General features: G+C 43.3%; 1 protein-coding gene across 3 annotated transcripts in view; it reads left to right on the top strand.

Annotated features, from left to right (window-relative positions):
- The window catches only part of LOC117759724 (zinc finger protein GLIS1), a 75,177-nt gene that overhangs the window by 22,800 nt on the left and 25,299 nt on the right, over positions 1-27,078 (top strand). For all 3 annotated transcript variants that reach the window (XM_034582025.1, XM_034582023.1, XM_034582024.1), the window contains 2 exons: positions 7,370-7,562; positions 8,882-10,421. In XM_034582025.1, the coding sequence (XP_034437916.1) occupies positions 7,370-7,562; positions 8,882-10,421 (1,733 nt within the window). The remainder of the gene's footprint in view (positions 1-7,369; positions 7,563-8,881; positions 10,422-27,078) is intronic.

Here is a 27,078-nt window from a genome sequence, read left to right as displayed (position 1 = left end):
TTTTCATTTACTTATGCCCCCAGGTTTTTCAATCATACATCCATTACTAAGCAAACAAATAAGTTCCGGGCCTATGCCGCAGACACAAATATAGACATGAGTTATGAGATTCAGGGAAGCTGGGAAAGGCTTTGGACCCTAATACACAACATCTGCACAGGACAAGATGCACAACCAGAGCGTCCCACTACAAAGTCCTGCAGCCGGCTGTTGCACACTTGTATGTGTTGACCTGTCTAATGTGAAAACAGAGAGGGAAAAGGTGGAGGGGGAGCATGGCAGGTGGGGGTGTTGGGGCCGACAGGAATAAAATGATCATTATTAACTGTTTAAGTGCTGAATGTTATGATTTATGGAGCCAAAGTGGGGCCAGTTGAGGTGTCAGGTTGGATTTCCAGAGGCATCTGTCTTGCGGTTTTGGCAGCTTGTTGTGCCTTGGGTTCAGATGTTTGCATCACACTCCTGACAACCCAACCACCCGCCCCCCCCCACCCCCCAAATAGCATCCTCTCGCTCCTTTAAGTACAGTACACCTCCGATCACCTCCCCCCTTCTTTCCCTCTCCTTAAACCATCTATCCATCCTCACATCTGCTTTTCATTGAGGCCTGCATGTCTCCGAAGACTTGAACGCATTAAACGCTGGCACAAGCACGGTCTCACTCTGGCACTTAACGCAACGCTTAGGTGACTTAAAAGGGAGAGGCGAGAATTATAGAAAATGAAGTGTCACCGAAATAAAGAATCGCCCCAGATTACCACCAATTACAGTTAATAATGGTGTCCAGACCATCTGCTGATCAGATGGAGGAGTGTAAGAGAAATAATGATACCGGGGAGAGAGAGAGAGAGAGAGAGAGAGAGGGAGAAGGAGAGAGATTCATTGAGGGAGACAGCGACATAGACTTTCAACTATGTGATGATGTGGTTTGATCTTTTCGGTGCTGTATGGGCTGGAATGCTTTGTACGGTATGGTAGTCATAACTGCGTATCTTGGAATAATAGCCATGTTGTTTCAGAGGGGTTAAGTTCTGCTAGATTGGAGACATGTGTCTGCTCCGCTTTATTAGTCATTTATTAGTCACTGAGGTCAGGGGAGAGTTTTTTAGCCAAGGCACAATGTTGCTGAACTCGAACACGACTCTTGATCATCAGCCCCAGAGGCAGCTCGAGTAGGTGTACGATTACGGCGCGATCATAGCTGACCGTGATCCCCGATGAGAAATTCATCCAGCATGTGAAGCGTGTTCAACAATCAATGTAATCACCATCACAGTGACCGCAAGCCTTCCAATAAGGAGTGAGTCGTGCCCTAATTATCAGAAATATCGAGTCTGCGTTCACTCACCGTTCCTGTCTATTGTCTTATTGTCTTATTTTACTGCCTCCATGGTCACAGTGGCTGCAATAATCAGCAGGAAAAAAAGGATTAGAAAGCACTTTACACTCATGATCATGATGCATCGGAGGTTTACGGCTTTGTGCACCGTCTTCCCAGGGGACTTTTGACAAGAAGGCAGCGTGACAAATGGATGACATCAGAGCAGACATATTGCAGGGTTATTGGAACCTTGTTTCTCTCCACAAGCTCGGCCAAAAAAATAATCATACATCTCCCAAAACAAGTTCTCGAATAACCCAATTTATCCCTTTATAATTACGCTCTTGTTTGAAGCATTAGTTTATGCATTCACGTGCAATGGAGCGTACAAACTGGCAAACTGCTTCTTTAATTTGACTTCTCCTGTACATCTTAATGAGCTCAGCTTACCGTCATCCTGCAGCAGTGCTCACCAAAGGGAGCGCGCTACTTTAATAATACAGCAGAGGAGAGGAGGCAGCGGGAGCAGTAGATATCATGCGATGACATTTATGGAACAGAAGATACCACTTAGGATGTAACAGAGTATTATTAGACATCATGTTCCCTAAAAAACGACGACTTCTCTCCTACTGAGCTTCTTCCAAAAGTGATTTTTGGTGGTGTTTGGGGAGGCAGATAACAATAGCGTTCTTATTTTTGCCTGCGTCTTTGGTTGGCAATGCTGACATCAGTGGCTCCTCTGTGAGGATGAGCCAGCACATCTGTGCATGGTCTCCGTACAGAGCACAACACTTGCCCCTGGTGCTTCTGGCCCCGTCCTGCCTCTTTCTTTTCTCGGGCTTTCTCTCTGCCCCTGCGTCCCTGGTCTCACGCCCTTAACAACGTCATACGTAATTGGGTCTGAATGCTTGCAACTGTGTATATCACAGCAACATCCCACCCTGCTTGTTCTGAGATGCTTTCGACAGTTGGATGTTATACTGAACTCAGCTAAACGCGCCCTGGGACTTTTCCTATGAACAAACTCAATGTTGTGTTTATATTCAGTGTTTCCTACCAACATGCAAAGTGTGAATCTTTGAAGTCTAACAAATGTGTTGGTTGCATTTCCCTCCTCTTGCAAAAATTATTTTAAAATAGTATTGACGGGCACATTTCTGTTTCTTTACATCTTACCATTAATAGTGGGGTGAAGGTGGTAAGGATGTGTGCTTATCTGTGTGGATGATGCAACAGAAATGGAGACGCAAATGTAGAAAGTCAGAAAGTCCACAGGGGCTCTATTAATTATTGTTAATCATATCAGTGGATCACTCGCTCATAGTTTCTCATTCATTCACTCATTAACTTGTCTTTCTATACATGTGAGGACTCACACGGCCCGAATGTATACCTTTTTCATATCAAGGGCTCTTTGAGTTTTTACAACATCCTTTGCAGACCTAAATTATTACATTTTAATACTTGTGTTTGAGGCTCTGTCCTTGTTTGTTGTCGTGGTTGTAAACTTTTTACCTCCACCAAGGATGTTGTGTTTTTGCCCATCTTTAGGTTTGTTTGTTAGCAGGATTATGCGAAAACTACCCAATGGCTTTCCACAAAACCTTGTGAAAGGATGGGCCAAGAAAGAATCTGTAAACTTTTTGGAAAGCATGTTAAGGGGACTGATATCTATGAGTGTGTGAAGTTTGGTGCAGCATGATTGAATTTTAGGGGACTGTTGGGCCTTGGTGGCTGTATGAGTGTTATAGTTGTACATGTGGAAGGTGCAACACAAATAAACTTGATTTACTTATTTGAACACCTGGTTTTAGTCAAACCAACCTGCACAAACAAATCCTCACATTTGATAGGGCCATGCATGACTTTCAAAGACCCTGATTCCTCCCTTGTATCAAACTCTGCATGTGATCCCACACAGAGAAATGGCGAGTTGGGCGGTATTTGTCTCTCTCTCCTCTTGTCGCTGCTGCTGGATGTTTTGCGTTTCACCTCAGTCCCTGATGCTCTCTTTGGCTTCCACCTCCTGATCAAACCATGACTGTTGAAATGTTGAAATGTTGAGCACAGAATTACCATGGCACATTCAGTATAAACTGAATTTACTGTTGGGTCCCATCCAAACCACCATATGTTGAGGAGCCTTGTTTCTCCAACCAGAGCGTGACTGATTCTGTTAATGTAGTAATGCTCTAAATCAGTGGAGTGCTAACTCTCTGCAGCAAGGGGATGACGACCTTTAACACTCATTTAACACTCTGATTCGAACGTCCCGGAGACATTCAGGAGGTGTCTCTGATGGAGACGCTTTAGTGCACCTGAGCTTTCGCAACACAATGCAAATTGTCACGCAAACTCCTCGACGCAGCTCAAGCACATGTGAAAGTCAGATGCTGGCAGGAGGTTAAAAATCCAGATGTATTTGTAATTTTGCCTGAAAGAACATAACAAGAAAAAAAAACATTACAAACAAATGGGACCATGTGTAACGATGTAGCTGCTGTAGGTCGTTTCACATGGTCCCTCCAAATAGCAGCAAGAGCTAGTCCATCTATTCTGTTACTGGTTTGTTACTGAGGAGATCAAATGGAATTGTGTTTAAAGTATATAATAGTTCTAATTTATATTTTTATGTTAAAGGAAATCACAGGACACTGTGTGAAAGACAGAAGTATGCGCAACTAGCTTGTGAACTAAGTGGTGCATTAAACAGTTCAACAGCCACATATTCTCCATAAAAAAGTGGATGACCAGCAGAGGGCAACTCCACTTGTTCCAAAGTGTCAGTTTCTATTGAGGTCTATAAGAAAATTACCCTACGTCTCCATAGATTTCAAATGTCAGTAAACATTTTCTCTGGTTTTCTCTCTTCTTCAATAGACATCTTCAATACACCATGATGTTTTGTAAAAAAGACAACAAAGCACGGAATGCATGGAAACTGTATGATTGACAGCTACTACCATCCAATTGATGCCAGTTGCCCCCCCCCCCCCCCCCCCCCCCACATTCCTCCAAAAATGGTTACTTCTGGTCTCAAAAAGCCAAGATGGCACTGGACATAATGCCAAATGGAACTCCTTTAAAACAGCAATTCACAAACCAGTGGGAGGCATCAGGGTAGGTTGCCGCTTCAGGGACACAAGCACATCTCCAAATCAATGCTAAATGGTGCTATGTTTCTTTTGGAAGTGTAAATAAGCAAATGAACTGAAGTGAGCAGAAAATCAGATGTTGCAGGATTGTATAAACGTAGTTTAAACCAAGAGCATGGCGGTCACACCTACAAACTTACTCATGGCCCATTAATCCAAATCCATTCTCCCCTCGTCTCATGTTCATGCTTATTAGAAATAGCAATGATACAAGGGAAGGATAGTTGGGATTTACTTCAAAATGTTTAATACTGGTGCTGATACAATCTTACTTCTATCGTACATACTTCTAACATATTTCAGGAAAATAAGTAGGTTTTTTTTCTACAAACCCTTTTTAACTTGACAAAAGAAGTAACATTTTCTCAGTTTAATGTTGTCTAAACAAGCAGTTGCATGTGGAAGACATTTCCCTGCAATAAAAACAGTCTAAAACTTGGCAAAAGACACACTAGAAACATCTTAAGTCTGAACAGGTGTTTGCTACCAGCTTTCAGTAGCTGACAGTTTTTTCAATTGGTTCTTTGGGCTTATTTTGGACCTCAGTACTAAAAAACTATTGAGATTCGATTGCCAGCTCTAACATCAGGTGAATAGTGTTTTGTAAAAGACAAGATCGGTGGAGCCCCCGTTTCACAGCAGTGAAGACATGTTTAACTGGTTACTTAAAAAAAGAAAAATCATTCTGAAAAACAATGGTGGCTTTATCAGCGAGTTTTAGTAGAACAGTTTACAGACAGAGAATCATTGTGTGGCATCATCTCTGGCTTCTTTAACTCATTTGCATGATGAACCTTTCTTGGCGTCCTGCACTGTGGAACACAGCACTGAGCTTTGAAAGAGCCTATGTGTTTTATATGCTGGTGACTCTGATATGAGTGTGAGAGGGAGCATGTGCATCCATTCGAGGCTTCGTTGACCAACTGCCAGTCCAACCAGAGCTTCCTGACAATGTTTTTATTTAGTTGTTTGTGCGTTTTGTGTGCACACGCGTTAAGTTTTAATTAAGAGATCCCTGACGTTGTTCGTCATCTTCGTGTCACTAGTGGCCATCTTGACTGAGTTACCCCTGACTCGAGGCAGGGAAGCACTTGGCTTCACGTCAGCGGGCCTTGAAACTTTCATACAGAAACACAGTTGTATATGCTAATTGGGGGGGGACGCTCAGCCAACAAAAAAAAAGGAGAATTCGATAAACACAATGGTTTGTGTTGCTTGAAAACAGACCAGAGTTAAAAGACATCTTGTCTTTTGTTAGCAGCTCTGAGTGAAACCAGCGTCGTCCCCTGGCTATACGAGGCTGTTTGCGTAGCTCGCTTCGCCTTCTCTCTGCTTCTTTGTGTTTCCGCTGTGACCCGCGACAAGACAAATGCTGTGGAGACTGTGGACACATCAGCTGCAGGAGGGATATGTAAATAGATGTTCCTCATGACATGGCTCACAAAGTTCCCCTGTTTTCTCTCGTCTTTTGTTCACTCTTGTAACCTTTTTCCCATATTCCCAAACACTTCCTGCTTGTCCTGTTTACTCTCCCTCTCCATCTGTTACTCATGTTGTAATCTCTTTCTCCTTTGTTAATCTTTTTTTTTTCTCTTTTCTTTTTCATCTGTTGCCCAAATCCCGATATTTGCTGAACGTTTTTCTGCCTATTTTCACATCTCACTCCCCAGTACCTTTCTGTGTTCTCCCTCACATGCATTGTGAGTTTATTAATAATAGCTCATTGTGTGTGATAACATTGGCAATAACATCGTTAGGGGATAATTGAATTTGAGAAATTGAGTTAGGAAAAGTTGGAACAGGGGCGCGTGGCCACCTACACATGAGTGTGTGGGGATATCTCCTTTCCCCTTCACAATTATTTCCTCATACAGTCCTCCCTCCCTCCGCTAACACTCTTCACTATTGTTCCTATTTTTATTATATTTTTGCTCATATTCATAAAACCTCTATTTCCTAATATTCAAGTTGGAAGGATAAAACATCTGATAAAAATAAAAGTTTCAAAACAGGCTCAGTTGTGCAGGCTTGTGCCTAAGGAATAAAACACAATAAAATAAGTGTTCACCGAGAATAAATCCCTTCACCACAGTCACTTTTGGTTTTTACATGGACGGAAATCCACATTAATCCACTTACTGAAGAATTGTTTTGGATGAGAGATGAAACATCTTCAGGAAACTTCTTCTTCTCGACTCTGCTACTAGATTAAATCATAGTGTTTTCACCCACAATTTAATTGTTATTATTTTCCCATAAATTGATGAATCACTAATAAAATAACAGTTGAATCTAATGAATTAATGAGGTCACTGTTTTCCCAAAAGGCTTGCTTGCATAAAAGTTGAGGAACTGATGGTAAATTCTAAGAGGATCTGTAATTTAATTATTTGATTAATATTAAAACATTGCGCTCTGACTGGCTGGACCTTGCGGACATATTCATTTGGATTTGTTTATTTTTCCACACATGGATATTTTTTTTCCTCAACTTCTCCTGCAATAATATTTGGCAATAAGTCTCTCCTGTGGTATTTTTACTGTCACCAGGCGGACTTTGCCAAAGAGCTCTTCATATATCACTGGATCCTGCAGCTGTGGCAGCCAACAATTATTCCTCGAGAGAATATTTATAATCTAATAGGATTTCAACATGTCACTGATGGCGAGGATCCCATTGTAAAACTGATTACTCTTCCAATGCTGTCAGTAGGAAACTGAGTTGCTGATCCAGCGTTTAGTTTCAGTGACACTGGGTCACAGCTCTGTGAACTAAAACAAAACCTACATATCAAGGATGTACTAGTATCCTTGTGTAAGAAAACTGTGTAAAATATATGTAAATAGCCAACTGAAGTGCAGGTTATTAACATTATCCCTCCTTTTCCAGTGAATGGTGCCTACTGCTCGGAGAAAGATGTAGACGCTGAGCTGGGTGACGCTGTGGACACCCTGATGCGATGTGGGCAGAGCCTGCCACTATCGGCGGGGGGTCATTCAGGGGGGCTATACCCCCAGAGCCTCCACTGTGACAGACCTACCCCCGACCTCCTCCTGCAGGACGGCCCTCACCAGGACGCCAGGTAAACTGTCACTGTTATTCCTGTTTTAGAATCATTTTGTTCCTGTTCCAGTTTTGAATGTTTCCTGTTTGGTATAGTATTACTAACAATATGCAGGTGCAATGTGTTTTTCATTAGCTGTGCTATTGTGGAATCAGATGCGCATGTATATGACCTGAAAGCTCTACCCCGTCTCCATAAAACACACCGGAGGGGTCCAAAGTACAGCATTTATGTTGCACTAATCTGATTCTTCTGTTGTGCAATGCTCGACTACTGTTGGTCAAGTCAGGAAGAGTTTCCAGTGGATTTCTATGTCGTGGGGTTTGTCCCTCGTCTTTCTCCTTCTCTTTTTATTCCCTCTATCCTCAGTCATTCGACCCAGAGTGCAACTGGACAGATGTTGACTCCCCGCATATTGTTTCTTGATATTTTCCCCATAGCCAAACAGGAAATGGTATTCCTGAATAGACGTAGAGAGTGAGGAGGGGAGGTGGGTTCAAGTCTTTATTAACAGCAATGACAAAGTCTGCCTGTGGCTTTCTCCAAATCCAAGCTAGCGTTAGCTCCGCTTTTTCCCCCCAGCGTGCTGAGGGGAAGGGACAAAGACGATTCCTTCATGAGACAGGCTGCAGAAAAAGAGAGCTCTTCTCACATCACTCAGGGGCTTTGGACAAAATCCATAATGAGCCAACTGACAGGAATGATTATGTAGGAGATCACAGCAACGCATGGAGAAACCCGACCTGGGGTCCCCATTCAGCAGGGAAAAGATTCCCACCATAATACACAGTATTGTAAACGCTGACCCTTCATAGACTGCAATTATGCCACCAAAACAGGTGACTCCCTATTTATCCCCGATGTTGGGTTGGGTTTAACCCCTTTGTGTCATCAAAGCCCATCAGATGGACACACTAGCCAGTGGCCTCTCTGTCTCAGTCGCCATCCCTCCCCACCCCCGCTCTATTCTTAGTTATAAATACCCATTCATATCGTCTCACTACGAGAAGATCCTGTTTCATTTATTCATAAAAGCACTTTGGGTCACCAGCAGTGGATGTTACCTGATGTCCAACATCACCTTAATTCATAACAAGGCCAGCACAGTGTTAATGTTCTTTCCATAAGGTCCATTACAGTGAATGAAATGTTTTAGGCCAGTGGGACTAATTTGAGATGACATGGTTTTTATATAAACTGAGAGAAATATTTTAGGAGGAAGCAGAAGGCAAAATTCTGACATTGCTGCTGGTGGGAAGGATGACCAATCTGCATCTGTCATCAGCCTACGAGCTAATAGCGCTCATATTCCTCTCTGTGTGTTTTTCTCATTACAGATCCTCCTCTGCCTTCCAGACGACCCTGTCAGGGGCCTCACCTGGCCTCGGCTGCGGCAGTGCCAGTGCGACTCGCTCCTCTCTCCCTTACATAATCAAACAGGAGAACTCAATGGGCTATAAAATCTCCAGCACAGGGTCGAGAGTCAATAGCACGTCTCAGGCCTTGTTTCAAAACTGTAGAGTAGGACAAGGTTTGGGGGTGCCAAGGGACGTGACAGTTGGAGCTCCGCATGTTAGCAACAACGGTAGCGGCGTATGTGTAGCAGGCGGTGTTGGTGGGGCTGCGTCAAGAGACGCAGTTCAATCGTTTAATAATGAAGATGGCTCCTCCCCGCTGGCTTTGTCTCCAACTGGCTCCCGTCATTCAGCGCGGCTGCTCAGTGCGAACAGTCTGAAGAGACACTGCCTGTCCCTGGCCGCGCACTCTACCACTGCTGCTGGCACGGGCAGTGTTGCCGCCACTAGTTCCCCATCAGGTTCTGGCGCTGATTCCGAGGAGATCAATATCACCGCCATCATCTGCTCCTCCTCCCAGATGTCGATGGTGGCCTGCATCAACGGGTTACGTACTAACCTTTCACCCAGCCACACCAGAAGTGCCGGCTTCTCCTCCTCTTCCTCCTCCTCTTCTACGTCCCCACCCTCTAACTCCTGCTCACAGGAAGCCCTCCAGAGGCCCCCACCTCGAGGCAGCCCCCAGCAACCCACGGTACAGGAGAGCTGTCATCTGTCATCACCTGCCACCTGCCTGCTGTCCCTTTCGGCCTCCTCCTCCACATCCTCCTCTTCGGTGTCATCAGAGGAGCCTGAGCAGGGCCAGGGGCTAAGCCAGGGGCTGTGTGAGGAGCCGGGCTCCATGCTGCAGGGGCGTGGGGCTGGAGGAGCAGCCGGGGGAGGCGTGGGAGGCTCGGACGGACTTGGGCTACTGATGAGTGGGGCCCTGATGTCTGGGACATTGCATTCAGGGCCTGAAGCTGGGGTCCTCTTGGACGGAGGCCAACGATCGGGGGCTGCCCTCAAACAGGAGCCCCTCGATGATTTCTCTCCGAGTGAAGACGAACTCTTTCAGCACCACTATCACCATCATTTGAGTGGTCGCAGTGGACACCTCCGTCACCCCCACCACCCCCCTCGACCTGCCATGCCTCCGCCCTACCACCTGCACCAGTACGTGGGGCCCAGCCCTGGGGGCCTGCTGCACAACCTGAGCCAGCAAACAGCACCGGTCTCATCTCTGGGACACAAACAGACCTCCGGAGGAGCTCCTGGATCTCACACAGCCGTAGAGCAGGAAGAGGTCGTTGGAGGAGTGCTGGGTGATAAGCAGGTCTGTCGCTGGATTGACTGCAGCGCTGCGTACGAGCAGCAGGAGGAGCTGGTGAGGCATATTGAGAAGGTGCACATCGACCAGCGCAAAGGTGAAGACTTCACCTGTTTCTGGGCGGGTTGCATTCGCCGCTACAAGCCCTTTAATGCGCGCTACAAGCTGCTCATTCACATGAGGGTCCACTCTGGAGAGAAACCCAACAAGTGTATGGTGAGTCATCATGAACCACTGAAATGATCCACATACCACTCACCAAACACCAGTGGTCACGTATATTCACCACACATCACATTTAGTAGTGTTGAAAATCTCCTCCTCATCAGCCATCTTGTTTTTTTTACCTCTTTTGGAAGTTTTAGGTTGTATTTATTGTTTTATTTTGAGTCTAGTTTGTCTCATAATTGCAGCCACCTGTTAAAAATGTTTGAATGAAACATTTGAGCGTACTTCACAGAGGAAAACAGTCTATGTAGATTCATTTTTCCTAAATAAGATACGTGTAGATCGCGTCCAAAAACAAGACTGGACTTGCTTCATTGCTGATTACTTTTCAACAGATGATTGTAATTCCTGTATTTTTAGCAGAAAAAAAGAATTCCAGTGAAGATGTCGAGCTGCTGTGAGAGTAGCACTACCTTGTTAGTATAAATAGATCTTGTGGTTGTATTCTTTACAGGTAAGGCTCCAATTCCACAAGTCAACACACTAATCAACGTCAAGCTGTCATTTCCCCCCACGTCCCTTAGCAAATGGAAAAAGCCCTCCAACCTTAAGAATGACTTAGTCCAAATACACAATTAGTCCACAATTTGTGTAGTGCGATCCCATGTTTATTTTCACCAGCACTCTTGTTTTTTTGAGCGGGGATTCAGATCATGAAAAGCCAACACATATGGTTAACATAACCAAACAATGCCTACACTTGATCCGCTTAAATGGGAGCTTTAAATGTTTAGCTGTCCCACAAGTATTAAGTGAATTTGCCTCATGTCCAAGCCAAACATGGGGAGAAATGTAATAGTCTGGAGAAGGGAGCCGCAGAGGGAGCGTAGGTAACGTTCGCTATAGTCTTGCTCAATTCACGGCTTCACCCGAAAGCCCCTGTCAGAAGAGTTCCTCCTCAAGCTCGGGAACCACGTCCAAATCCTAATTACTGAAGAACTGAGTCTGCAATATTGTTGCAACACCTGTTTTATCTCAAGGCCCTTTTTTTTCCAAAGGTCAGGTTTATTTTCCTAAATAACTTGTATAACAGTGGCTTTGGAAATAAGATGCAGTGAGAATCATTTAAAAGGAAGTTGTATTTTATGACACGGTGTTGAATAAGAGATTCTGATACTTTTTAAATCTCATCTGAGCTGAACGCTGAGCAGAGCCAAAAACACAAACTCAGCTGTAGTTGGTCTCGAAACACACAGTCAGTGTGAACTGAAAGGTTTGGAGGTCATTTGCTGCCATCTTGGAGTGTGGGCAGAGAAGATAGGTTTTTAAGGCAAATGTAAAAGGCCGAGGCTCTTATTAGGATTTTACTTCAGATAGAAATCCTGCTTTTCTCAACAGAAATGTCCTTTTTACCTCTTGTTGACCATGGAGATGTGTTGATCATGAACACCTCAGCTCATTCTTTTCACATTTATCATGGGGCACTGAGATTCATTACAAATTGTCATTCTCTTACTCACCATTTTTTCAAAAGCAAATTGGTCTCCCTTATGTGTGCGTCACCTCCATCATTGGTCTGTGTTTATATTCAAAACCCTTAAAATCTCCCACCTATTTATCTTCTCTTTTAATTTGGAATCTCTGAAGTTATAATCTTTGTTCTCTGGACATATTGCACATTAATTTGTTGTTTCCAAAGTCTGGAGTAAATACGTTGAAGAAGGATAAGCGTTCGGCACCCAATGCTTGGAATAAGTTTCAGATTTTTTCTGCCTCAAAACTTAAGTAACATTGAACAAAGTTTGAATATTATTAATCTATGTGTCTATGCTAGTCTCCCTTGTAAAAGAGATCTTATATCTCATGCGGGACAACCCTGGTTAAGTAAAGACTAATATACAATACATTTTAAAAAATAGTTAGACATACCATGGTAACTCTACTTAAGGTGTGTTGTATTATATATTCTCTGTTGTTGCTGCTCTTTGGAGCATTGTGCAGGTTTCTTTACTCCATTTAGTACCTTAGCTACATTTGGTTGACACATGTTTGTATGTGTATGTGTATGTGAACGTGTGTGTGTGTGTGTGTGTGTGTGTGTGTGTGTGTGTGTGTGTGTGTGTGTGTGTGTGTGTGTGTGTGTGTGTGTATGTGCATGTGTGGAGATGTTTGCCATATGTTAACACTGGAACAATTTGGCTCAGTGTGGACGAGCCGCTGGATTCTATCTGCGGACATGACGGGCTGTGAAACTTTGCTACACATCCTAACTAATCACCCTCATATCAAACACACACACACACACACATATTCGCAGCCATGCAGCAACTTGAAAATGGGGAAATTGTTTCCATTGACGCTCACAATAGGAAGTATTGATTCGGTGTACAGTACGTTGGGTTGTAACACTTCTTCTTTTTCCGACAGAACATAAACAGAAATGTGAAATGTTTTCAAGCTTGAATCAACACGTCTAATCAGCGGGGATTGAATTTATGTTGAGCTGGGACTTCAGCAGATAAATGTGCAGGGCCAGAGAAAATAAACATGCTCCTTGTGCGTATTTGTAAGTGTGTTTGTGTTTGTATAGAGTCTATACAGATTTAAGTAAGTGCTCTGTACTTAAAGGAAACAGTGTGCGTCTTAAAAGCGTGTGGATCCTCGTGTGTTTCAGTCGTGTCTGTCCCAAGGCCTTGTTTTTTTTTCCTTACTTGTGACGCTCCTGCAGTAGACAAAGACACTGAAGAATTTAAGCTATTCACATGGAGGAAACAGATGAGACATTCTGTTTTAGGACCAAATGCCCTAGAAAAACCAGGGCTAATCCCTTTATTATCTTTCCAGCAGCAGACTCCAGTGGGTGCTCATGAAGCAGGGCTCCCTTCACATCCAAACATAACACATCTCTCTCTCTCTCTGTATATATACATATATATGTGTGTGTGTGTGTATATATAAAACAGCTGAACAGAATTTGCTTCATGCTATGTTTTGGCTGTAAAACGTCATTATCAGAAATCATGTGTGTCACAGTCTGTACCTGGCTAATATTTTCAGAAAGTCTTCATTAGAAAAAATTAGTTTCCTCCACATGTAGATGTCTGTTGTAAAACTTCTGCTGCCTCGGTAGAAAACATGTTCAGTTCCCTCTCCTTCCCAATTAAAGGCGGCCCTGGGCAGTTGTGCAGGGCAGGCAGGCAAAGACGGACACAAGGGCGAAAAGGAAACAACATAAGCTCTCTGCAATATCCTGTTGTGTTTCATGCCTAATTCACTTGTTGTTTTAGATTATTGCATTTTTTTCCAGTGTCTGCATAAATATTAAAAATATATCCAGCAAGAGAAGCCCTGACATAGTCCTAGACTTTGATATTGTTCTGCTTCGGCCCAGCGGATTTGAAGCATCTGAAGGCCGCGCTGTGAAAAAATATCCTCCCAAAGCAGTGAGGCTGCCGAGAGGACAAGAGCGTTTACATGGCAGACTAACTTCAGGGGAGAAGGGCAGCGTTCTCCACTTTATTTGGTTTGTTTGGATCAGCAGACTCGGTCACATATCAGGGGGAAAATGTACTCGTAAAATTTGGATTTTCAAAAACAAAAGAAGGCTGTGCTTTAAATTGTATTAGAGGAGGTTATGTTGTTGTGGGATGAAGAATGTAGTCAGCAGTTCGAGGTATTAAAAATGATTCAGTGGTCTCCCTGTACTTATATACAAAATTTCTTAGTAAGAAGCTTTTTGGAAATTGTAACAACAGCACAGTTTGGGTGTATTATGTTACGTAAAGACCAATGGTAATATTTTATTTAGACAATGTTTCGCTTGGATACAATATGAAGGTTTCATTTAAAAGTTTATTTTTGCACCTGGCACCTCGACAAATTTATAGAGGCATGCTCATTAAATTTTATGTACGTAACATAAGGTGATCTTAATGTGACTTATAAGTGCAGAGACAAATGTTTTTATAGTGCGGCATGCCCATAGGAATTTACAGCATTACATTTCTTTTATTTGATTAAAGGGACACATTTTTCTCCCATTGTTATTTAAAAACAAAAATCCACAAAAATGTAGATTAACATATTTTAGTGTTCATCTCATGTTTTGAGCAAAGGTGAGATAGAGAGCCACCTGCCCGTTGCACAATGATAAAACACAGCTGGCATTAGCAGCTCACCGGGGCCCTGTCCAAAAACATGCACATGTGCACCCGTAAAGACAAACATCAAAACACTCACACTCACTGACACACTCAGTCAAACCACTTGTTGAAGGAAAGTTGGATGTGGAGACCCTGGCGTAGATCATGGAATTTCCTCTTTTTTTCCTTCACTGGTGTGAAACCAGCAAACATATATATTTAGATTTACTAGACTGATTTTTGGAAGAGAGCGAGTGGCAAAATCCCTCGGCAGCAGACGCTGAGACCTCGAGCCGCGGCCGGTGCCAAGATGGCGTGTCTTTTCAGGGGTAAATGGAGTCTTTTGTGAGCAATCAGCTCAAATGCAGGAGATGAAACAGGGAGTGCCATTAGCAAATTAAAACTGAGGCTCAGCAACACATGACCTGACTTTTCCTCTGAATGCTGCCTGAAACTGGAGCGGTCTGGGCACCGGGCGCAGGTGGCGAGTGACGTTGATATTAATGTGTTTTTACCCACGTGAGCTTCCGACACTCGGGCCTGTCTGGACAGTTTAGCTGCCATGATCTCTGAGTTCATAACTACAGAACCACTGGGGCCCAGAAGTACCTGTGGTGAAGCGTAGTTCACTTTCAGATAATCCCACAGAGCAATTGAGACTCAAATAAACACAAAAAAAACTGTTATTTCTGCAAAGTGTTGACTTTTCAGGAAATAAGAAAACTAAATGTAAAGGAGTTTTTCTCATTCATTAAAGTAGCTTGTCATTCTTTTAGCATAGACTGTATATAAAGATGGACGACTGGACAGTTCCACATAAGTGATGCAAAAACATCTTGAGTGCCCCCTGGTGGCTGGCTGCAGTGTAGGTCATAAACCCTGCCTCCTCCATGTTAGTGGGTGTATCTTGGACGAGACCAAAAAGTCAGGGTACATGTCAAAGAATTTTTTTTCAAAGGTTGTTTCTGTCATTTTAGGTAGATCGTATCACACTGTTTGTTAACTTTTCCACTAAGTTTGGTTTGAATTAGTTATTTGATGCTATAAAACGAGGTGAATGGGAATGGGCAGGACGTGGATACCACACGTAAGAGCCATTTATGCCATTTATTTATCCACTTGTTGATATGTTTGTCTTTGTGCTTACTGTTGCTGTACAAAGTTTATCCACTTAGTGGCACTACCATACAATGGGAACTACATTTAAAACAGGTAGCCACGTAGCTATGTTGCATGTTGGGGATACATACAGTTTTTGACCATGTTCATGGACTCAGTTCATGCTCCACACCACGACCACTACTCCACAGACTCTGTCTCCAAACTATGTCTAAAGCGCAAGATGGCGGCATCCATATCCGGGATATGTTGGCTTCATTTTATGTACAACGGAAAAAGGAAGTGGAGATACGTCAAACATCTTTATTTACGGTTGATGTTCCTCAGTTCATTTAAACATTCACAAACACCAGATTCTTTTCACTTAGCAGCAACATCCAAACAAATCAGGCATAGAAATCAAATTAACAACACAAAATATTGTGGATCAGTGCTGCCAAGGGGTTCCTCAGGCTGTTCACACACACACACACACACACACACACACACACACACACACACACACACACACACAACCATGGTCTGTATATGGCTCATTTAAAGTAATCAGGATCAACAGGCATTGATTCAGTGTGTCAGTAGTAACTGCTGAAACAGAGCTCCTTGAGTCTGTGAAGTTGGCACGAATGCAAAGACCTTATCAGGCTCACCTAAGGACCTGGCACTGATCGACTTATAGCACTTTATCTGCTTCTGCTCCCCATTAAATCATTTTCTGAATTAGCTTTGTCAGTCATTCCCCAGGCAAATGAGTTCATCAGGTAGCTAGATAGTCTAATTTCACTCTACAAACCCCTAATCCCATCCTGTGGTTATCCTCTCTGTCTTCCTGTCAGTTTGGCTGTGCTGCTTGGCAGGGCAGTCGTCATGCTAATAGTAACACAACGCCGGCCATATGTGATATTGGTATGATGAAACTGCTGGCGGAGGGGCTGTGCGACTGATGTTTTGGATAGGAATGAAAGCCCTGGATAGATGTTTTCCTTGTTGAGCAGCCCAGGCCAGTTCCTTGTCAGGCTGACAAAGTTTTCCAGTCAATCTCCTGCAGTAATTTAGTCCAGTGCTCCACAACCCCTCTAACATCACCCCCAACTTTTACTCCCTCTTTCTTTCCCACTATCTATCATTCAGATCTGAATTAAGGATTCCTTCGATACACTCAACACTTACTGCATCGACACATCAAGTGTAATTGAAATATATTTGATCTGAATGGCTATGTATTTTTTGAACAGTTAACTGGTTATTTACATTGTCGCTTTACGACATGAACAATATGCCACGTTGATGAGTGGCCTGGCCCGAAAGGCAAATGTAAAAGAAGAAGAACAACAAAAATATATATATAAATACGTTTCAGTTGCTCTCTCGTTCTTTCCATGTATCAGCATGTCCTAATTCAATATAAAATTTAGCATTATTTGTTCCCATTGGACAAGTTAAAAAAATTATGATCCTGCAAACTAAGTTCACTTCCCTGAGTGTTGCGTTGACAGAAAACCATGCGTCCAAAGCAATGCACAACAGAAATGGAGGAATGTCTCACACCTGAGTCAAATGTTAAATGTTTAAAGCAGATTTTTCTTTCTCTATGTGAAGTTTCCATTTTCAAGGATACGGTTTGATGGATCTCCAGTGGTGCACAGCTTGTGTTATTTCCTCTGAGTGCAGAATGGTTAAGTGCTGGCCTGGTGTCGCCAGAACAATTCACATTTTCAAGTAAACATGAGCTTGCTTATTATCCTGGTTTCCACCACAGTACAAAATGTACTGTTTTGCATGATAATTTTCTTTCTCAGGACAGAACACTCAGGTCTCACAACTCTTCGGTCTCATTAACTTTAGTAGATTTCCCTGGGATCATTGAGAAAGGACGTGCATTATGTGCAGCCATGGAAGGAAACAGCAGAAACCTTTTCAGCTTATGCACAATATGAGCAGCTTTTTGTTTGGATTGCTCACCCATGGTTTAAAATATTCCATGGCAACATGTAGCTGTCCGTCATGTTGTATATGGGCTGTCTGGATCTGTTTCTCAATGCTCTGGTTTCACTTCAGAACTACATCTATGAATCAATATTCAACATAACATGTAGGATCCTCATTCAATGAAGCATTTCTTGAAAATATTATACACTGCTGCACTGAACTCAAACTACAAAAAGGTCAAACAGCTGCAGCTACCTCGCTTTCAACCTCCTAACCAGGTATCAAAGCATGTGGGATTTACTACATGTGATACACTTTAATTGCATTTGTCTGGAATGCAATATTTTGAGTTTCCCCCATTTCCTTAACATTTAATCATGATCTGTATCGGAAACCTGAAGACCCAGGGCAGCGCCCTGGTTATACGTTACATAGAGATTCTGTCATAATTGTGTCCCATCCAAAACCCTAATCAGTTTAACCTAGCTGCTGAGCCAGATCAGTTTACTAATACATGGGAGAGATGAAGGTGGGGTGTGTGTTTGGGATCCCGGTCATGTTCAGGGGGTCTGTTATGGGGATGCAGCAGAGAGAGGGTGGACAGGATCAGAGTCAAGAAGGGAGTCTAAACGAGCCTGTTTAGACTCCCTTCTTGACTCTTACAATCTTCCCTGGTTGTCAGAGCTGAACAGTAGTGCATGTTGGCTGTGTACTGTCATGGATCATGTGTATTGTGGATCAAATGGATAATTATAACCAAAGTATTTTTGTGGTGTTGTACGAGCCAAAGACATAACAGTGCCTCTCTGCTCCGAGGCCACCTTCCTCGCCCACTCCTCACATTCACACACTGGCCTCACTTTGTGCCAGGACACAGTTTGTGCCACAGCAGCCAGTCAGCAAACATACCCACCGAACAGGTCGACTGCCTGTGTGTGCCATGTGTCTGCTGAACAGAGGTCAATCTCTTAGTGCCATCCAGATGTTTGTTTGTTTGTGTTTCAGCTGACTTGTCAGTGTGGGAGTGGGCGCTGCGTAGAACCGATTCCAGAGCAACGTCTATTCCATACCGCCTTTATGTCATCCAACGAATAGGCAACAAGAAGGACATTTATACACAGCGCACTTCTTTCTCAGGGCAAAACCTCGGGCCCAGGGCGACCATGTCCCTCCAACCAGCCTGACCCCCACCATACCGCTCCGCACCAGGCTAGACCCATAGCTAATATATATGAGAAAGTGAGTTGCTACCGTGCAGAATAAACATGGAGAGAAGTATGGATAAATTATGTAGCGAAAGATGTGTTTACATTTATGGTGTCAAGTTTAAATTATGCCCTGTGGTGCTCTGTGGTCGGCATGCCGGGTTTAATTTGGATGTTTGAGAAAAGAAGTGACGGTTGAAAGAACCGGAGCCAGACAGGCAATTCACTTCTGCTTTTCTACTGATGTCATCCCTCCCAGAAAAAAAAAATCATTTTTGCAGAATTCATCACAAGGTGTTACGCATGACAAGCAATGGGCTATTCGCTGAATGTTTACCTGAGAGCATTTTTTAAAAGCGTTAGCAAGGCCGTTGCTCACACAGTTGCAGAGTTTGTGAAACGTGCTCTCCAGGCTGAGACGTGTGTGTGTGTGTGTGTGTGTGTGTGTGTGTGTGTGTGTGTGTGTGTGTGTGTGTGTGTGTGTGTGTGTGTGTGTGTGTGTGTGTGTGTGTGTGTGTGTGTGTGTGTGTGTGTGTGTGTGTGTGTGTGTGTGTGTGTGTGTGTGTTTGCACTGTCAAGTGTGTTTTCAAACGTCCGAGTGAGAGTGAATAGAGTGAAGCAAGCGCCCAGTGGAAAGATCCAAGTCAAATTCTGAGGCGTGGACTGTGTTGTTAAATGGCACAACGAAACCGTGACACTTCACCAAAACCACATCGACTGTAATGGCTGATAATGAGAGCGACATGGGGAAAAAAGAGAAAGAGAGACCGTGGGAAGTACTGTATAAAGAGATGATACACACAATGATACAATTTCTTATTACTCTTATTTTATGGTTGTGTGACGCAGCAGAAATGGCACGACAGCGACTGATATTTAAGCTGGGATTTACCTCCCCCTGTTTTACACCCCAATGATCTCTAACTATCTCCAGAAACTTCTGAAAAAAGAACAAAATAACATCTGGTTCACGTTCCATCTGTTCGGCTTTGGAATTAGTTTAACATTACAGTACAAGTAAGAAGGTTTTTTTTATTTTACGTCAATGTGCCTCCTTTGTTTTTGCTCTGTTCCAGCCTCGACAGTAACAGCAGCCATCACTCAAACTATGTCATGTATCATCCGTCATCTGCTCGTGGTGCATCCTTGTCAGTGGCAAAACAAATAAAGACATCAGTATCATCCGTTTGCCGATTTCCCCTGTTTAAGGCCAAGAAATTAAGATTAGGACATGCATGATTTGAAGTGCAGCTAGGAAATAAATACTGTATATGGGGGGAAATGCTGTATAGCAGAGTGCCTGCACTCTAACTAACTGGCAAATTGTGCGGGATCAGTGAGTGCCGGGCTCGGACTCGTATTACGGCTAACATCAACATATGTCTGATGAAAACCGTTTGAAGGAAATATTCCATAAATATGAAAATGTTTACTAAAGAATACCAGCGAATGGTGGAACATCAGGATCTCTGCCAGTGCTTGAGTCGCTCGAGTCCGTCGTAATTGCACTGGACCAGAGTTGGTTCTAATCTCAAATTAACCTGTGTTCCTATATGAGAGTGTTGTTGTGGAATAAATTACTTTATTTGAAATGTGCTGAATTGATTAGTTGAGACGTGAATGAATGACGATGTGCTCGCTGTGACGGACTGAGCCGTGATTGGACTTGATGCAATTGAGTGTCGAGTGCAGTCTGATATATTGCAGCCAGCCGTATCCACATGACTGGAAACTGGGGCCCGAAACCCACAGAGAGAAGGAAAGAGCACAACCATGCAGAGCTGAGGAGTGAACAAATCAAGGGGCACCATGGCATCTCAGTTGCACCACATTTTCTTGGGCAGCAGCTTTTTTTGTTTTTTTTTTACCCAGAAGGCTTTGTGGTCTGGTCCCCCTCCAGAGGGTTGCATAAAGGTATGCTCTTTACTTTCGCCCTCGCTCGAGTCCTGGGGCTGGTGTCGATCACGATGCCATGTTGACCTATTGTTTAATTTCGCTGGCATGTTTTCCGTCTGAAGACCATAGTGCTTCTGGCATCTAGGTATTTGGCTTGGCAACTCCCTGGGCTTCTGCAATGTTTATTTGTTGTCACATCAGAGTTATAGAGTTGCCATTGTATGCTACAGTAGGCATGCGCCTTGAGGCAGCTGTGTCAACTCTTGACTTGTGTGGAGAACGAATGGTTTGCCAAAAAAGGGAGACAGGCTTTTTATTTATTGACCTAACAAGTCTGTACAATTCAGGAACACTGTGACTTCAACCGTGGTGTTCATTATATCAAGTTGTCACACAGGATATTAAGCCAGTAGGCAGCATTTAAAAATAGAAATGTTTCTCATCAGCTGAAATCACAAAGTGGGGCTGCAGCCGAGAAGAGCGCCCCTGGTCTTATTTATCTGAAAAATATAATTAAAATAAAATTATGGTGTTAGCAAAACAAGTTCTCTGGCCATGCCCAAAATAAAATGTGTAAAAGTGTTTTAGCTTCCAGCAAAGTACTTCGGTTTTCTGGACTGGTGCTTTGGTTTGGTGGTGGTGTGGTATTTTTTTCCAAGTAAACGAACAGTTAATGTCAGGAGTTGTTGTCAGTGGCATCTTTCCAGACCTGCGGTAACAACCAAATATGCCACTTTCTCCATAACCAGCAGCCTCAGTCGACCAAAATGAAATACAGTCACAAGAAATGTCAAAAGTAGTGCTGCATATCGTTTTTGACAATTTCCACCCCAGGAAGATCGAGGACATTTCTGCAGAGGTAGACAAAGAATGTTAGAGTAAAAAAGACAAAGCTTAACTCTTTCTTTCTTGTGATTTAGACCTTGTCTACACTACTGTGGATTTTTTTTGTACAGATATTTTCCCCTCCGTTTAAAAAGAAATCTCCATCCACACGACCTTTGTTAAAGTAAATATCTCGGCCAGACAAGAACACAGCTACAAGCGCTCAAACAAGCATGCCAGACCAGTAGATGGCAAACAGATCTACGTCAACCATCCATCAAATAACAGAAAAGAATTAAGAGATGTCAGCATGTAAGGATCCTCAGTGGAGCTTTAAGGTTATTAGACTCGTGGACTCATGCAGGAGAGGTGAAAGAAGCAGCTGTGGAGGAAAAAATCAAATATTAGCCTCAGAGCTCAGGCCAATGACCTCATTACATTTGTCTAACAATACAACAAAACACCAATAAAGTGGATAAATTAAATATAAAGCTATTGTCATTAATGGCTGTTGTTTGATTTCCATCCATCATCCGTCAGTACCACTGATATCAAACCGAGTCGTGCAGCATGTTGAGTTATACACAGTAACACTCCATTGTTGTTCTGGAGTGAGAGGAGCTCGCTGTCAGGAGGTAGTAAAAGAGAGAGGAGCGAGAGACGAGCAGAGAAAGCGAGAGCGAGAACGGAGTCAGGTGAGAGAGAGAGGCGCTGGACAGATTGAAGTCCGCTTGTCAGAGGACGCCGTAGCTCAGGGCCCGTCCGGCGGGGATCCAGCATTGACCGCCAGTAACATCAGTCCAGGCGCCGGCTCAGAACACAGATCATGTTTAGGATTTTCATTGTGTAACCCTCAGACTGTCTTTTTCATGGGCGGGTTTGGATTTCGTGAATGGGTTTTATAATTTATGCCTTGATGGTTACTAATGGCTGTGGCACTGGAAGGTTTGTATTGCACTCTAATTAGCCGTTATAAATGGTTGAGGCTGCTCGTGAGAATAAACTGTCATGAGACAGTGGGACGGCTCTTATACAAACTGAAGGAGCGGTCACAGCATCATGTAAACGAAGATGTAACCCAGTAAATATTCGGTGGTTATTTATTCCTTATTCATACGTAACTGTACCATAAATCGTTCTCATCTTTCAGTCCACAAAGGGAACATGGATACGTTGAGAAACACAATCCAGTGGTTTTTACAGGCAGGGACCTCTGCTGGTACAGTTGAGTGTGAAGTATGTCTGTATGGAAATTATCTGACACCCTGAGCTTTTGCCCAGAAGGAAAATTTAATTCAGAAGAATTAGGTTCGATGTCGGTTTAGTTCTGTGCTAACGCTACATGATAACACGCAACATATCCCCCCCCCTCGTCAGTCTGCTTCATCTCTTTGAGAATGTGACCCTGTTTTCCTTTTTTCTCCCTCAACCTGGTGAACCGGTAAACCCCAGGCTGCCCGGCCCGAGAGGAAATCACATCTTAGCTCTCCTAATCTGATGCAGGGCCGCAGAGCTGGTAGACATTTGAACGAAGGCCTCTCTGAATCCACAACAGGTTAAGTGCTTCCATGAAGCCTCGCCGTGTTGTTGTGAAGCCACGCAGGGCTCGCACCGTTGCCGGGCCTCCGCGGTGGGAGCAGGGGTTCAGATCCATCATGGGCACTTCCTCCTCAATCTCCAGCAAAACGAGTGTGCGAGAGGCAGCCCGACCAGCTGGGCCGGCTCATTATGTGAGCAGCCTCATTTAGTCATCATAGGAACGCTTCCTGTTGTGCCATCCACATACTTTTTAATCTGGCCCCAAACTATTCAGGCATGAGTGCAAAATGGCTGTTAAGAACAATTTCTTCAGTCATTTACATGACTACTTCCTCCCACCAATTTATCGGCTCAGCTCTCACTAAGCTCGCTTGTTCATACGCATCTGGACAACACTCGTGTTTAGTCATTTACGGCGTCTACTCATATCTCAGCATTCATAAATCAAGACTTCCCAAAACTTAGTGCAAGAGATGGGAGGGGAAAGATGCGTCAAAGAAAACCAAAGTCAGTGTGTATGAATTCATTTATCTTATGAAAAACAAAAACAAGCCCATTGCTATCTTTAATTCAAATCAAAGCCCTATTCACAACAGATGAAACTGGCTGCTAAAAGGGTCCCGCTCCACAGTGGAAATGATATGTGTAAACTATGTAATGCAAATGTTTTAGCCGGGCTGTGTTTAATTTTGTATCCTGACGAAGCGCATGAGAAACCTGCCTCTCCTTAGCTGTCTCGTTGAATCATATGGATATAATTTCATCCATTTACGTTTTTCTGCTCTTTGCTGTGGTTGCCACAGGGCATTTGGAAGCAGGCAGATTAAATGCACATGTTCCTCCCGTCCGCAGCCGGAGCACTCCGCTCCACGGCCTCCCCTCCGAACAGATCCCAAAGTGTTGGTGGTTTTCCTCGTCGGTCAGCGCAGAGAAAGACACCTTGTGATAAACCGACTCGTTCCAGCAACCGCCGTTTTTTCAGACCCATAAAGTTATACAGGCTGCTTTTGAGCATTGGCACTTTATAACATGTTTTATTTGGCCGCGTCCTCTTTTGCCACCAAAGCTCTTTGCCCTTCGTCGTGTCTGTCAGGCTTGGCAGTGAAGGAGCCTGGATGTGTTGGGTAAAACTGATCACAGCAAAAAAAAAAAATGTGGAGACTCTGAGAACTTTTCTATTTGATGGGGGGCCAGTGAACATGAGTAATAGTGAATTTCATGCTAGTTAGCAGTCCAACAGTTAAATCACATCTCCTCATCGTTAGTCAGAGTTCTGATCTAGAATTACTGCCCACGGCTGGAGAGATATATTAGTGCTGAAGGAGATGTCAAAGGATTCCCTCACGTCTGACGTAACACGAGAAACACTTAGCCGCCATTAGAGAAAATACTGGATTTTATTCTCGGGGAAAAAATTAAATTAGTCCTGACGGTGACGACCTCGTCTAAAAGGACCACAGTCAGATATTCCCTTACTTCTGATTCTCTCCATCTCTCCTTACGCCATTCATTAAAGCCTTTAATCAGATTCCTGTCCAACATGTCAGCAGCCATATATCCCCCGTCCGACACCCCTCCATAACGGCCGGTTTGTTTGCATCATCTGCAGCTCCTGCCGGCTGCTAATGAGCCGCTGCATGCGAGGATAGAGCCGCACACTGCCGCCTTTTAGCCACGACACTGTTTGGCCTTTTCCCTGCCAGTCAGGAGTCATTTCCCATGAAGGCCTCAGGCTCGGCCCGCACCTCCACCGGCTCGCATGCTGGGCCCATAATCTGTCTGTTGTGATCAGCTGCCTGTCCACCCTTTCAACCCACTCTCGCCCCCTTCAGCCATGTCAAGACCCCGCTGTCATCCCCAATGTTTACCGAGCTACTGAACCCCCCCCCCCTTAACTCAAAGAGTAAACTGGTGTCAGACGGGGCTCAAATCCCTCCACGCTGCCAGTGCGCCGCTCCCCGCGTGGCGATCTGCTGGTTTACCTTAGATGGAGGTTTACAGAGAGGAAAACTAAACATGTTTAAAGCAATTAATGTGATTAGTGTCGTCTAAACTGTTTTCACAGATAATATCAAAGGTAAAATCGATTCCTGTGTCAGACGCCTCAGCCTCCACAGCTCTCTGTTTATACCACTTTATCCTGTGTGCTCATTACTCTCTAAACAGTTTATGTTTTAGGAACCTCCTTATAGACCATACAGTGGACACACTGACATATGCCCTTTAACTTGTATTTATTATTTTTTGACTGGATTTTACTCTATATTTGTAACTTAGTTTAGTGTAGTAGGATTCCACGATAAGGTATTATGTTGGGTATGACTATTAGGGACACATGGAAAAGATATAATGAGAAAGAATTAAGTTGTTATCGTACAAAAATAAAGATGTAATTTAATGGGTAAAAAGTCATAATGTTACGAGAATATAGAGAAAAAATTTTTGGGGGAAATAAACAGCAAGAACTTTCTTTAAGAAACTATGAAACCTCTTTGAAAAACACAAAGACATAACCAGCGACAGAGTCGACCACTACCAAACATTTCCTTCTCCACTAAAGAAGCGGTTTCATCTTAGTCTGTGTGGTTCTTTCTTCAGAATAGATACAGTTTCTTTCAAAATATTTTAAGTTCTTATACTGACAATGTGGAGCTGATATGTCAAAAGATGGAATATTTCATTACTTGTGAACCTCATACTAAATTATAATCTAACAATATGCTCCACATTCCTCATTCTAACAAAGGCAACAGGCTGATTTTATATATTCCCCTTCTAAAAAAACATGTTGCTTAAAATTAGGACTTCTAGTAATAATACAAATTTATTCTCTCAAATGTATCACTTTTCTCTCATAATATTACCACTTTATTCTTGTAAAATTACGACTTTATACTCGAAATCTCTCTTTTTTTCCACTTTGCGTAGCCTTAATACATAAATCAGACCCAGGACCTGGAATATATACTTGTCATGTGTCAGTCCTTCACCAGAATAACACCACATACTGCCAAAATCAATACTGTCAAAACATTTTCAATACCTGCAGTTATTTGGTGCACCGCCGTATCGTCCAAATATCCTAAATGAAGTTGACAAAGCCTGAACTCACTGAAAAACGTCATTTTAACCAGAGGATTGCCCTCGAGAAAACATCTTACTGTAGCATAACATTTTCATACAGGATTTCTGGGTAATGTCCATGCCCAGAGGTGGCATTGCCTGTTGGTTTCCTTAGCAAGTAGGAAAACCTCACACTCCTTGAGTAATAACACGCTCTCCACGATTAACACAGTTTCCTCCACGGAGCCTCAAATTCATATTGCAGCAAAGAAAGCAATGAAAGAGTGATTATTCCCTTATACATAAATACACACTTTTGGCATGTCAATAATAGCCATGTTTGTTTTCCAAACTCAAATGCCCGGCGCCGTATTTCAGCAGTCAGCATGCAGTGTGTCTGTCATGACCCGTACGGCAGCGTGGACCTTCCCCTGGACTGAGAGTTTTACTAAGCTCTCCCACCCGGCCTGACTCTCTTGTTTCCAACAGAAGCATTTGATTGGCACGACTCAAAATTACTATGTTTCCGCTGTAGAACTCTGTGCGACATGAACACGTATGGACATTTTCCATAGTTGTATGCTGCAGCCTGGGCACCTTGTGTGTCTGTCTGGTGCTGAGGAATCCTGGGTGATATTTTTTTCCTCCTACTTCATTCCAGTCCTCTGAACTGCATGTTTGGCTGTGACAATTTAATGCATTTCTCAGGAGAACTTGAGTTTATTACCTTTAATTTAACGGCACTACACGTTACCTTGGTCCAAATCAACTGAATAGTTTGCCACTAATTATGCTGAACTCTTGAACACGGGACTGGCTGTCGAATGTCAGTTATTGAAACTTGCCTTTAATGGTCCAGTGTGTTTTAGGTATGATTAAGGTGATGGGATTTATTGGCAGATATTAAATATGAAATAATCTTTGTGATGTTTTCACTAGTGTCTAATCATCTTAAATCAATTTGTCAATTGTACAAATTGTTGTTTT

This window comes from Hippoglossus hippoglossus, chromosome 4 (assembly GCF_009819705.1).
Source record: "Hippoglossus hippoglossus isolate fHipHip1 chromosome 4, fHipHip1.pri, whole genome shotgun sequence".
NCBI classification, from domain to species: Eukaryota; Metazoa; Chordata; class Actinopteri; order Pleuronectiformes; family Pleuronectidae; genus Hippoglossus; species Hippoglossus hippoglossus.
The sequence above is the reverse complement of the archived record's forward strand: the minus strand, read 5'-3'. Positions and strand labels throughout refer to the sequence as shown.